Source organism: Calonectris borealis, chromosome 5 (genome assembly GCF_964195595.1).
Source record: "Calonectris borealis chromosome 5, bCalBor7.hap1.2, whole genome shotgun sequence".
Taxonomy (NCBI): Eukaryota; Metazoa; Chordata; class Aves; order Procellariiformes; family Procellariidae; genus Calonectris; species Calonectris borealis.
Window position 1 is genome coordinate 14,992,692 of NC_134316.1, and position 13,665 is coordinate 15,006,356.

The 13,665-nt window shown below is 40.6% G+C and overlaps 1 protein-coding gene across 5 annotated transcripts in view; it reads left to right on the top strand.

Annotated features, from left to right (window-relative positions):
* The window catches only part of BCL11B (BCL11 transcription factor B), a 96,059-nt gene extending 84,847 nt beyond the window's left edge, over positions 1 to 11,212 (top strand). For all 5 annotated transcript variants that reach the window (XM_075151122.1, XM_075151124.1, XM_075151123.1 and 2 more), the window contains one exon: positions 4,031 to 11,212. In XM_075151122.1, coding sequence (XP_075007223.1) covers positions 4,031 to 6,042 — 2,012 coding nt within the window. In that variant the 3' untranslated portion in view covers positions 6,043 to 11,212. The remainder of the gene's footprint in view (positions 1 to 4,030) is intronic.
* Positions 11,213 to 13,665: the final 2,453 nt, after the last annotated feature.

Below are 13,665 nucleotides of genomic sequence, written 5' to 3' on the forward strand. Positions count from 1 at the left end.
ACAAGGGCAACCCTTAAGGTTTATCCCAGCCCTCTCATTCTTTAATTTCCTGGTCCTTCCTAGCCTTCAAATCAATATTTCTGAACGTATACACCTGCATCTCAGTAGGATCCAGTCCTACACACCTGTCTCATGTCTGAACTCCAGTGGCAGTGTTTGTTTGGCTTTAGTGCAACCTTGGAACTACTATTGATTGCTCAGGGCTTGTGGCCTGGATGTCTCATCTCAGTACATACATCGTATTTACCAACGAATGTAAAGATAAAAAAATATACTTGAGCCATCAGCCCCCAAAATCATGCCTAGTTACAGACTGTAGGTTTGAATCCATGTGCAATTCCTGGAACAGTATTAATGAAGACTTGGCTTGTGCTTAACTCTAAGCACATGAATAATTTCATCACTATCCAACAGAGCACTTCAGCCTATGCTTAAGTTTCACTGATGTTGATTACTCACATGCTCAAAGTCAAGCACATGCTAAAGTGATAAAGACTGCATATGGCAGAGCCTATATAGCTAGTTGTCATAAAGTGGGTATTTAGACAGACTTCAGTGCAGGTGGCAAGGGATTAAGATAGCCATATATCAAAAGTAGCCTTATAACAAAGAGTTTTATAGTGTAGGTGCACTGCATTATTAAATATAAGGATCATTCTTGAGCAATACGTGGCTGTTTCTGGGCATGTTTAAAATATTTAGCAAGTTTTTGAATATAAAAATGTTCGGAGTGGATCTTCAAAGACTTTTTGACATTGTTCTGTTCTTAAAAGTGAGCATCTACACTGCTTGGGGCAACTTCTAGGCAAGATAACCATGAAGTGATAATATGGAAATGAACATTTTATTTTATTTTTTTCATTTTTTTTTAAACAGGGAGTCTGGGGAGAGTCTTTGAGGCTTCTGATAGTTAAAATATATATATACATAGGCATGCAGACACGAACACTCATGAAGCACTCAGAGATTGGTAGCCAGGTAGCCTGCAGTCAATTTTGCCATCGTGTTGGGGTCTCCTGAAGAGGAGTGTTAAGGAGCATAAAAGCTAAACAAAACAAAAAGGAAGAGAAGACCATTTTATGACTGATAGCTTGTAAATCTTAGATCACTAATAGCACTAATTTGCTCTGTTTGAAAGAAAACTAAAAAGGAGGGGGATTTACTTTCCTCACTTGAATTTCACAGAGGTGAAGTTTTGGAGAACAAAACAAAACAAAACAAAACATCTCAGTTCCATGTAACATGTAGTAGCAAGCATCCAGCCAGCTGCCATTTTGAGGGTAATTTTTTTAATCAGCCATTTCGGTTTTAGATTGGCCTTGATCCTCAGCCTGCTCAGGAATTTTTCTCCTTACGTATGCGCCTTTGCTGAAGTAAACGTGTTGCTGTTGTTGTCGTCGTCCAATACACAGCTGCTTTCTTCCTCCTGTCAGCTTTTGAGCTAAGCAAGGAGAATGCATGCACACACACACAGACTCACACACTTTATTTTTTTAAAGAAAAAACCCCCACAACAAAAAAGAATGCATGCTGTGACTTTAAAAATGAAAGAATCAAACAGCTGTGGGTAATAAATCGATTAATTGGAGTGGATAAAATGAAGGTGAAGGGTGCAGAGCACTCTCTAATTTGAAGATATATGACCTTGTAAGATGCTGCACTTCATTTGCTATTAGATCACACTTCAGAAGGGGCTTTATTAAAATCTATTCTAGGGTGAGCTGAGGTAAAACATATTGTTAAAAAAAGCTTTTGACAGAGTATGTTATATACTTTAGTCTGCTTCAGTGATTTCTGTCACTTTTTATACTACACATGTTGCCGTGCAAGAAAAGTTAAAGGTCTAGACATTTTCATCATATTTCTGTAAGAAACAGAAATTTAAATATTTGAAGTAATAATGGGAGCATTTACTGTTGCTTTGGCTGCAGAGCTGACATAAAACTCCCTAACTGCCTCAGTGCTGAGTATATTTTTAAGGGATAATGTATCAGTTCCTTTCCGTGTTTGTATGTGGCTTTCATTAATGTCAATAGCAGTTACGGGCACTTTTTCCAAGCCGAGTACAGCTCCCAGACTTGTGTTTTTTCCAATAGTGGTTGTTAGAGATTAATCAAAGCAACTGGGTCTGTCCCATACGACGCAGCGTGCAGGGCTGGGGCACAGGGGCCGCCTCAGCCAGGCAGAAACGCCCGCCGTGTTGTGCACATTTTTTCTTGGCTGTGGAGAGCTGGCTTCTCCGAAATCGGGCTCTGAAGCTGCTATCCACAGCAATAGCCCTACTAAATCAATAGGAGCGTGAGGAGCTGCACCACATTTATCACCTACCTTTGTAAATAAGTCTCAATCTGATAGATGCTTTTTCCTTTACACTTTTATGGATGTTCATTGGGTGATAAGATTAGATAGACTGACAGGCTGATAGGTAGGCAGATAATCTTCTAGCCTCCTTGTCTAAGGTTTTGTAGGTTTTGTTAGCAGCAGCCGTTCCTGCAACAGCCAGAAGAGGGGAATTCAGTCAGCAGCAATCCTGCTTCGCCTGGTGTGCCCGAGTTTAATTTTTTTTTTTTTGACTGCTATGAGTCATTCCTCTTTACAGAGGTAGTTTCGATAATACGGTTCTGTTCACCTTATAAACTCTTCCATTTTCAAGCTCAAGCAACAAGCTTTCGTGAATTGCAGTCCCCCCGTCTGGAAAGGGGTTGTGTGGTTCAGCTTCGGATCTGAGCTCCTGCAGAGGGGCTGGGATCAGGCTTCATTCGGGTCGTTATGCAGGTACGGGTCAGGCGGGAGGCTTGGTTCAGGCTTTGAACTTTCAGGAAGTTTAGTGCCTTGAGGTGCAGCGAGGCCATCGCTAGCCAAAATATGTGCTTTCATAAACAAACAAACAAGCAAGAAATTAATTTTAGATTTTCCAAAATGGGTAGTTGTTTTTTCAGGAAACCTCCCCCTCATTTAAAAAAAACAACAACAAAACAAATCCTGGATCATGATTTTCAAGTTGACACATATTTATGAATTTATCAGAGTCTCGCAGAGGCATTGAAAAAGGCGGGGGGAGAGAAATGCTTTTTGAAGATAGCACATAGTTTATATTGTGCCCAGGACTGGAATTTTCTAGCTAGCAAAATTACGACTGTGGTGCAGACTTGTCCACACCTGTCCTTTATGTAAAGCTGAATCAAGGTTAAAGGAATGCTTTCCACCTTTATGCAGCCGTTCAAAGAGGCTAGAAAGGCAAACAGAACAATGTTTTTGGCTCTGGTGAGCGTTTCTGCATTGGAGGGCAGGCTCAGGCTCAGAAATTCTTGGGACCCAGTTCAAGCACGGCCCGACATTTGTTACTGTTAATTGCAACTGTGCTGTCGGCTTTGATTACCGGATGTTTCATTTGAGTGGCTTCTTGGTGTTTTGGCAAAAAGAATGTCAAAGTGGTTTATGCAATGGTACGTTTTCCAAGCTCCTGTTGACTTGAATAGGACTTGTGCAGCTAAATACCTACATAGTATTTTAAAAATGGAAGTGCTGGCATGACTGAAGCATGTATAAATTAAATTCAGTGAGATCTCAGGGGACTGCTGCATGAAGTATATAAAAATATAAAATGAAAGAGTGAAAATGACACTGAAGCTCCTTGCAGGTGCCTTGTAAAACCTACCACACTGCATTTTCCTTGGTTTTCGGCTGTAGTCATAAATCCCTTGAAACAAATTCCTTTTTGTGGAATAAACACGTGAGAGGATTTGGATCCTTATGCGTCATAAAGGAAGGTTTTATTTGCAAGTTAGAGGATATTAATGTATATAGCACCAATGCGTATGTGTGATATTTGTCATACATGTTAAGTGAATAAGTGTGGTGAGTAAATGTGCTGTTCAACAATTTATATCAGTCAATACATTGCAATTAAGTCCTTCTTTCAGAAATGCCAAGGAGGAAATGTGCTAGCAAAATAAAGCGCATGCCAACTGTATTTAAATGTTCTCCGCTGTATTATTTTTTGAGTGTTCTTTCTGTTTTTCTTTTATAGGTAAAGATGAGCCTTCAAGCTATATTTGCACAACATGCAAGCAGCCTTTTAATAGCGCTTGGTTCTTGCTTCAGCACGCCCAGAACACACATGGATTCCGCATCTACCTGGAAACAAGCCCTTCAAACAGTTCCCTTACTCCACGCATCACCATCCCTCCTCCTCTGGGACCGGAGACTGTTGCACAGTCCCCGCTGATGAATTTCCTTGGAGACAACAACCCTTTCAATCTTTTGCGGATGACAGGACCCATCTTGCGCGAACACCCTGGCTTTGGTGAGGGTCGGCTCCCAAACACGCCTCCGCTGTTCAGCCCACCGCCTCGTCATCATCTGGATCCACATCGCCTTAGTGCCGAAGAAATGGGGTTAGTTGCCCAGCATCCCAGTGCCTTTGACAGAGTTATGCGTTTAAACCCCATGGCAATTGAGTCCCCAGCGATGGATTTCTCCAGAAGGCTTCGAGAGCTGGCAGGAAACAGTTCCACCCCTCCGCCAGTCTCGCCCAGTCGCACCAACCCTATGCATCGCCTGTTGAATCCTTTCCAGCCGAGTCCCAAGTCACCTTTTTTGAGCACCCCGCCACTGCCCCCCATGCCCCCCAGCAGCACTACGCCTCCCCAGCCTCAGGCCAAGAGCAAGTCCTGTGAATTTTGTGGGAAAACATTTAAGTTCCAGAGTAACCTTATCGTGCACCGGCGCAGTCACACAGGAGAAAAGCCCTACAAGTGTCAGCTCTGTGACCATGCTTGCTCCCAGGCCAGCAAGCTAAAACGCCACATGAAAACGCATATGCATAAAGCTGGCTCCATGACGGGCAGGTCAGACGACGGACTGTCCACCACTAGTTCCCCCGAGCCGGGCACAAGCGAGCTCACTGGAGAGGGACTGAAATCCAGTGAGGCAGATTTCAGGAACGAGAGCGATCCTTCCCTGGGCCATGACAATGAAGAAGAGGAAGAGGAGGAGGAGGAGGAAGAGGAGCTCGAAAACGAGAGCCGGCCAGAGTCGAGCTTCAGTATGGACTCGGAGCTGAGTCGCAACCGAGAAAACGGCTCTAAGTCGCTGCCGGACGAGAAATCCCTCGTCCTGGGAAAAGTCATCGAGAATGTAAGTCTAGGTGCCATCCAGCAATATAACGACATGCTAGCTGAAAAGCAGAAGAGGAGTAGCTTCATGAAAAGGTCTTCTGACCAGCGAGACTTGTGTCCTCGAGACCTCTGTCAGAGAGATCCAGGCGACGAAGACTCAGTGGTAGGAGAGCTGGACCGCACTGAGGAAGGGACGGTCAACGGAAGAAACTTTGGCCCGGGTGAGCCCTTCCCAAACTTGTTCCCTCGCAAGCCGACGCCTATCACGAGCCCCAGTTTAAACAATTCCTCTAAAAGAATAAAGGTAGAGAAAGATTTGGACTTGCCACCAGCAACGATAATACCTTCTGAAAACGTTTACTCCCAGTGGCTGGTAGGGTACGCAGCATCGCGGCACTTCATGAAGGATCCGTTCCTCGGATTCACAGACTCCCGACAATCCCCCTTCGCGACCTCTTCCGAGCACTCGTCGGAGAACGGGAGCCTGCGTTTCTCCACCCCGCCGGGGGACATGCTGGACGGGGGGCTCTCAGGGCGCAGCGGCACGGCGAGCGGAGGCAGCACCCCCCACATCAGCGGTCCCGGCCCCGGGCGACCCAGTTCGAAGGAAGGGCGCAGGAGCGATACATGTGAGTACTGTGGCAAGGTCTTTAAGAACTGCAGCAATTTGACGGTGCACCGTCGGAGCCACACTGGAGAGCGGCCTTACAAATGCGAGCTCTGCAACTATGCATGTGCCCAGAGCAGTAAGCTGACGCGCCATATGAAAACGCATGGCCAGATAGGGAAGGAGGTCTACCGCTGCGACATTTGCCAGATGCCCTTCAGTGTTTACAGCACCCTGGAGAAACACATGAAAAAGTGGCATGGAGAACATTTGCTGACAAATGACGTCAAAATTGAGCAGGCAGAAAGAAGCTAAGGCCCCCCCCCCCCCCCCGCCCCCGCTAGGTTAAATTTCAGGGGTCTAGGTAACATTTTATTTGTACAGTTTAACTATTGCCAACTGAGAAAAGATGACCTAACTTGCCTCCGTAAACATAACTTAGCATAACTATGGTAGGTGCCAGCCTTTGGCACTTAAAATATAACCTGTGTCTACAAAGTTCTATTAAACCCGAGGGTTGATTAAGGCAGTAAAAATTGTGGAGCCTTTTAACTGTGCAATAATTTCTGTATTTATTGGGTTTTTGTAATTTTTTGGCATGTGCAGGTACTTTTTTTTATTCTTTCTGTTTAAATTTCTTTTAAAATTTTGTTGGGTATCCCTTTTTAATTTTACCCAGTCGTAGCCTGAGATTACTTGCATTGTAGGGGAGAAACATATCTTTTTAAATTATAATTTTTGGGCCGCTGCTTTGTTGAAATTTAAGCTAAGCATGTGTAATTTCTTGTGAAGAAGCCAGCATTTGAACAGAAATCTTTCTTTTTTCCTTTCTTTTTTTTTTTCTTTTTTTTCCTTTCCTCTTCTTAAATAACCTTGAAGATTAGGGAAAACAAAATTGTACAGCGGATAACAATCTTTAAAATTAGCACTTTCTTTTGGAATTGGATCGAATATGTAGCACTGACAATGTCGCTGATGACAGAGGCCTTTTCTAGATGGATTTCATCACTGAAGTTATGGCAACAAAAAAAAAACATAGGTGCAGAAGGCAGCTACATTCAAAACCCAGAAACATTATTAATTGTGCATTACTATCGGATAGTTTCTTCTTGTTGTTAAAAACTATGGCAAGATAATGGTGCCATTTTGTCACTTTTTGGGGTGTCTTTCCCTCCCTCTCCCCCTCCTGCCACTCTTCCCAGAGACAGTAAAAGTTCATCTTCAGTGTTGGAATATTCTTTTCAAATCTTGGAGGAGCCAAATGCCATCTTTTTTCTTTTTAAACCGCAAAATCATGAATTTGAGTTCAGGACATCTACTTTAGTCCAGATTTGCTGTAGTTAAAATAATTACTAGAGGATGGGAAAGTGTCAATTTCTCAATGAAAAGCCTCAACTCATAGGCATTTGGTTTATGAATAGAAATATTAGAACTATCTTATATGATGTACAATGATGTTATTATAAGGAAGGGAAAAATAAATTCTAGTTGATTGAGTTGATCTCTGTCTTGGCAAGATTCTGCTCCTACTGAAGTCGGTAAGAGTTTTCCCCTTGACTTATTTAGGAACAGAATGGAATTGTATTCAGGTAAAAGCATTACGACAGAAAAAAATACAGAAAAGAAAAATGCACCTGCTCTACTTTCAAATTCCAAATTTTTTAAAGCCTTTTACGAGTGATATTAGCAAACAGTGGACAATTATGGTTAGAGATTTTAATTATGTTGACCCGCACTTTAAAGCTTTTGTTTGTGGTTAAGAGAAAAATGGCTTCTCAACAAGAAATTACATCATATTCTTCTACTTGGCCCAAAGGTGGGTTAAACTGTAAGGGAACAGCTGAGATTAAGTGTCAGTGTTGCTAAGCATGGCATTCACAATACTGGCACTATAAAGAAAAATAAATAAAAATAATTTATTGGACAGTTTTTCTACTGCCATTCAATTTGACGTGAGTGCCTTGAAAACTGATCTTCCTATTTGAGTCTCTTGAGACAAATGCAAAACGTTTTTGTGAAATGAAAAGACTTTTAAAAAAAAAAAAGTAAAACAAGAAAAGTACATTCTTTAGAAAAAAAGAGCCACATTTACTTAAAAAAAAAATTACTGGTTGAAGATAGTGGACATGAAAATGCCATAAGACCCAATCAAATGAAGATGTATACCCAGCACAACTTCGGACATCCATTAGCTGAATTATTCTCAGCCTTTTTTTTTTTTTCAGGACAACGCTGCTTAGGAAATGGAATGGAAATGATTTACTGCTGAATTAAAACTCAAATGACACAAATTACAAGTTGTTATCATTGAATGAGAAAAAAACAATTCAGGAACAACGGCTAATTTTTTTTAAAAGTTAAATTTAGTGCACTCTGTCTTAAAATACGTTTACAGTATTGAATACATACAAGGGTAAAAAAGAAATTGTGTGTATGTGTGTTTGAGCAATCTTTTTTTTTTCAAAGTTTGCTTAATAGGTTATTAAAAAAAATGCCATAATGGCCATGTGTATATTGTTTTCTTTTGGTGACGGGGTTTTAGTATATATTATATATATTAAAATTTCTTGATTACTGTAAAAGTGGACCAGTATTTGTAATAATGGAGAATGCCTGGGCATTTTACAAAACCAGAAAGAAAAAAAAAAAACCTTTTCTTTTTTCCTTGAAAATGTTGCAGTAAAATTTAAATGGTGGGTCTATAAATTTGTTCTTGTCACTGTAACTGTAAAGTCTTGAGTTTTAGTAAATTTTTTTCTGCCTTGGGTGTTGAATTTTTATTTCAAAAAATGTATAGAATCTTGTATTTGGGGATTAAAAGGTGATTGCTACACCACGTAGAAAAAGTACGTAGAAAAAAGTGCTTAATATTGTTATTGCTTTGCAGAAAAAAAAAAATCACGTTTCTGACCTGTACCTATTTTTCTCTTTTTTTCTCCCCTTCCCCCCTTCCCTTCCCCTTCTGGAATGGATATTGATATTGGTTGATTCATATGATGTAGGCACTTGCTGTATTTTTACTGAAGCTTGTAATTTTTTAACTGTACGCTTGTCCTTTTAAAGGGATTTAATGTACCTTTTTGTTAGTGAATTTGGAAATAAAAATAAAAACAAACAAACAGGCTGCCATAATATATTTTTTTAATTTGGCAGGATAAAATATTGCAAAAATAAAAAAAAATTTGTATGTGAAGTCCTTATTGTACAGAAAAAAAGGGGGTTGTTAGACGACCTTTGAGTAAAAGAAACAAAACAAAATAATTAAGTGCTTTTTTATTTTTAATTTTTTTGTTGTTGTTGTTCACAAATAATTTTAGTTGTATATATATTTTTTTTGTCAGAAATGGCCTACAAAAAAGTGCTGTTCCCACAGGGCTCTAAATAACTTCAAAGTTGCCTGGACCCCTTGCATCAAGGTTTTACCAGGTATGGTTGAACCAGGCTGGATGGTTATTGCCGATTCGTGTGAAATGAAATTCAGTTCCCGTAAAGGTGTCTGGGGTGACATCCCACAGCTTCCCTGCAGATTCGAGAGAGAGAGAGGAGATTTTTTCCCCCCTTCCAAACAAGAAGATGTCCAACACATCTTCCCTCTCCCGGCTGCCCCCATCTCACTGCTCCCCACACCCTGCCACCGCCCTCTGGAAGAAAGTCGTTTTATAGCAAACAGTGAGAGCTGTTGCATCCACTTTGACATAAAATGGTAAAATGGGCTGCTGTTGGTACAGCTGTAACCGGGTTGAAATAAAATTGGTCCAGGCACAGCCCTCTCTTCCCTGTCAGAACAGGACCTACTCCATGTACAGGTCTTGCCAGTCCATGTTATTAGCTGCTTTGCTGCTGTTCAGTCCTAATTGTACATTCCATAAATTTCTGAATGTTTGAGGGACTGGGATGAAATCCTGTGCCTTTTGATTTCTCTCTTTGCTGTTCTTTCTCTCTCTCTCTCTCACGCTCTCTCCCTTTTGGGTCGAGGGGAAGGCAGGTGGCAGAGGAGGCACTGATGCTCTAGTGAAGGGGAGAGGGAGAAAATGCTCACTGCTCTTGCAGGAAATGGTGGTAAAACTAAAACACAAACAACAAAAAAAATATTGCCATGCCAAGTTCTGCTGCTGCTTTCATCAGTGCAGAACTGCTGGAGCAATTGGAGAGGCATGGGTGTGACAGCAGAGAGAATTTGGTCTAGCTACCGAACAGATAGATATATGTCTTCCTGGCTTGAACAACATACCCTTAAGACTTCTGGACAAATTCTGGATCTCAATTAAACTGATATAAATCAGGAATTATTCATCACTCTTAGTCCTGGATTACTCCAGCGTAGCTGAGGCTGGAATGTGGTCCCTTAAAGGCACATTTTCACTTTTTGGTGAAAATTCAAATCTCTGGCGTTCATATAAATCTAGAGCCATGTCACAGAACTCAGCAGAATCCCTTGGACATGCATCGGTGTAACAAAGATCAGACGTTAACCACATATTTTCAGTCCACAATTCATTGATTTAAGAAAGAATTTTACCTTTCATTTTAGTGTAAGTTGCGTAGGAGCTCCGTTCTCCCTGTTGTTTTTAATCATCCAGGATAGCTAACACCAGCAGTTGTCGAATTTTGTGACTTAAATCACTAAAACTAACAAGTCACCCAAAAGCACAAGGGTTGTGTTTCTGCAGACTGTAATGATAATGAAATGGCTCTCCTTTTCTTCTTGCTTAGAAGAACTGTAGTTTACTAGGCCATAAGCACAATATAACATAGACATAAAATAGCTAGAATGCTGCCATAGTTCTCTTTAAAATTTAAGTAGTTTTTTGTTATTATTTTAAGGTTGAATTTATTATTTCCATTGTGTCTAGTCCTGCTGCCTTTGAAGTCCACAGCAAAACTCCAGTTGACTCCCTTGGCAACAGGACAGGTCCGAGAACCTGGTTTCAGAAAGAAAAATACTGATTTTTAAGGAAAGGGTCAAAAAATCAGCATTTCATCCCAGTCCTACGTAAAAGACAGTCCAAGGTTTTGTTTATCACAGGCAAACTCATTTTTATGGTGCTCTTTGTATTTTAGAACTGCAAAGCAAAGTAACGTTGATTTAAGTTGTTTGCATTTGTACCGGCAAGGCAAAATATTTTTATTACCTTTTTCTATTACTTATTGTATGAGCTTTTGTTGTTTACTTGGAGGTTTTGTCTTTTACTACAAGTTTGGAACTATTTATTATTGCTTGGTATTTGTGCTCTGTTTAAAAAACGAGAGCACTTTTTTTTTTATTATGGATAAAATGTTGAGATGGCTGGAGGTCATTTCAATATGGCTTAGTGAAATATTTATTGTTCCTTTTATTCTCTGTACAAGATTTTTGGCCTCTTTTTTTTCCCTTATTGTCACAATGTTGAGTTCAGCATGTGTCTACCATTTCATTTGTACGCTCGTTCAAAACAACGTTTGTTCCAGTTTCAAGTTATAAAAATAAATTGGACATTTGACTTGATCTCCAAATCTTGTCTTTCCTGTTTTTTTGAAATTGAGGGGTGGGAAGGGGAAAAAAGAAGGGAGTGAGGAGTTCAAGTTTTCGTACAGATGATAGAGCTTGTGCAGTATTCTCTTTTGGCTTTCGTGGGAGTCAACCACGAGATAATTCTTGTTTGGGGAGGACAGATGAGCACCTGCGTGATGCTAAGCAGGCACTCAAGTCCTGCTTACGTCCCTTGGACTTAAATATAATATAAAGTATTTCCTGAGTAGGAAAATTTTCTTGAGAGAAAATGGTAGAATAATGCTTGAAACAGTCACATTTCTCATATGAAATTATGCTATGTTTGAGGTGATTAGTGCAGTTTACTGAAGACGGTGAGAAGAGCTTTGCTCTTGTGTTTCTTTCCATCTCCATAAACTTAACTGCATGCTGTATACACCTAAGTTTGTTAATGTGTTTTGCTTCTTGGATGCCAACATAAATAGGAACACTTAGGGATTTAACCAGGAGCTGAATTTGGGCCGCAGACTGAGTATTACTATGTGAGAAGCACCAAAATGTAACTTTAGCTAAACATCTGCTCCTCCTCTTCAGCTATGGACAAAGGCACGCACAGTTAAAGGCAGAATTTTGCACAATTTGCAGTTTGAGGATAAGAGCTGACAGCTACAGGCAGTTCACTGTCCTGGTACTCTTTATCAAGCCAACCTGTTAGCAAATGCGTAGAAATCTTAAATGAGAGAATTGTTATTCAAACCATTATTGAAAAGCTCAGGAAAGATTTGGAGTGTCGCAGACCAGAGTATGATTTCCTGGAGGCCCTGGTCCAACAAACCATGTAACAGGCTTGTGATTCAAAGCAGGTGGGTAACTGAAATTCATTTCAAAGGAACTGCTCCTGGACTTTAAAGCATTTGGCTCAAGTCAGAAGTCAGGAGGGGAAGCTAAGTGGTTTGTGGTACAGAAGAGCTCCTACAGATGGTCCCTTCCTGATCTCAGGCTCCCCTGAATCTACAATCTAAATTTAGGTATGTGTGTAAGTGCCTTGTTGGATCAAGGCTTCAGAGTGATATAAAAGTTACAGTCTTTGAAAAGTTGCACTCATGAAAAACCAGTGAAAATGAAATCAGAACCCGACGCTGACAATTATATTGGGCAATAGTTCACACTGTAATTCCCAAAATGCCATGTTCATTTTGAATGCCTTCTGCAGTGAGCTGTAAAGGCTGTTACATTTTACTTCTAAATTTTGTACAGTTTGCATTTGAATGGGGTATTTTTGACACCCCGTAAACATGGCTTCATTCTAGTGGAGCTTTACACTGCTGTGTCATTTTGTCAGCTTTAAAGGCGCTGCAAGCCTTGCAGATGTTGATGTGGTGGTTGAAGATTTAGCAGCAGCAGCCGCTGCTGTGCATCCTGGCCTGTGGCCGGGTGGGTTTGGAGGCATGAGGGGACTTTCCGTCCACTGCCTCTGCTAGGGGAGGTGGTATCTGCCTAGCAAGGAGAAGCATGGACTGCCTGGAAGTGGTAATGCCTTAATTCATCACCGTTGGATCTGCTAGAGCTTGTCTGTCAGAGCCCTGATTACTCACACACCTTGGCATGAGGGAAAAAGCAAGATCGGGCCCTTTTGACAGAGGAACTGTGAGAAATCACACAAACAAGGCTGCAAACGACTAAATCCAAACAAGTCTCTCTGCAGCATCCTCGGGTTGGATACTCCTGTTTCACACATGCTTGTGTAACCCAAGAAGAGCTCTGTCATAATCAGGAAAGGAAAAAGGTTTAGAAAAATCTTTGTGAAATCCAAATGAAACCAATGGAGTTCAAACTTTGGTATGAAACGAGAGGTACTTTAAGTCAGTATTGTAATTATTATAATGAAGAAATGTGTTATAAAGGTGATTTAATTTCTCAAAAGCCTTATTCCTCACAGTAATTCTACACCATATTACTTCTTTGGATTCAATAGATTTACTCCTGATTTGCATAAGTATTCCATGGGATTGAATCTGGTTTAGTGGTTTTACATACAAAAAATTTGCATAAATGATAAGAACATATGACAGAATAGCAGTGGCTATTGAACTCTAACTCCATAATTGAGATGTTTCCACCAGAAAGTGGAGTCAAAGAGTTCCATTTACCCTATCAAAGGACAGAAAGATACCATGTGATCTGTACGTCCAATTAAAACAGCTTGAAAACTGAGCACTCAAAATGAAAGGCTTGTGAACAGACCAATAATTATATACCAAAATCATTCAGGAAATAATTCTGAATAATGAATATATTTGAGAAAATTGTGATCTATTTGCAGACAACTTGTAAGCAAAAAAGGGGCAACATTTGCCTAATAGTTGATTTGCTCTGAGTTATTCTCCTAGCTCAGCTAAACACTGACCTTTAGCTACTCAATGACAACAGGCATTTCACTGTCTGACAGATGACAAACTGTTCTCTGG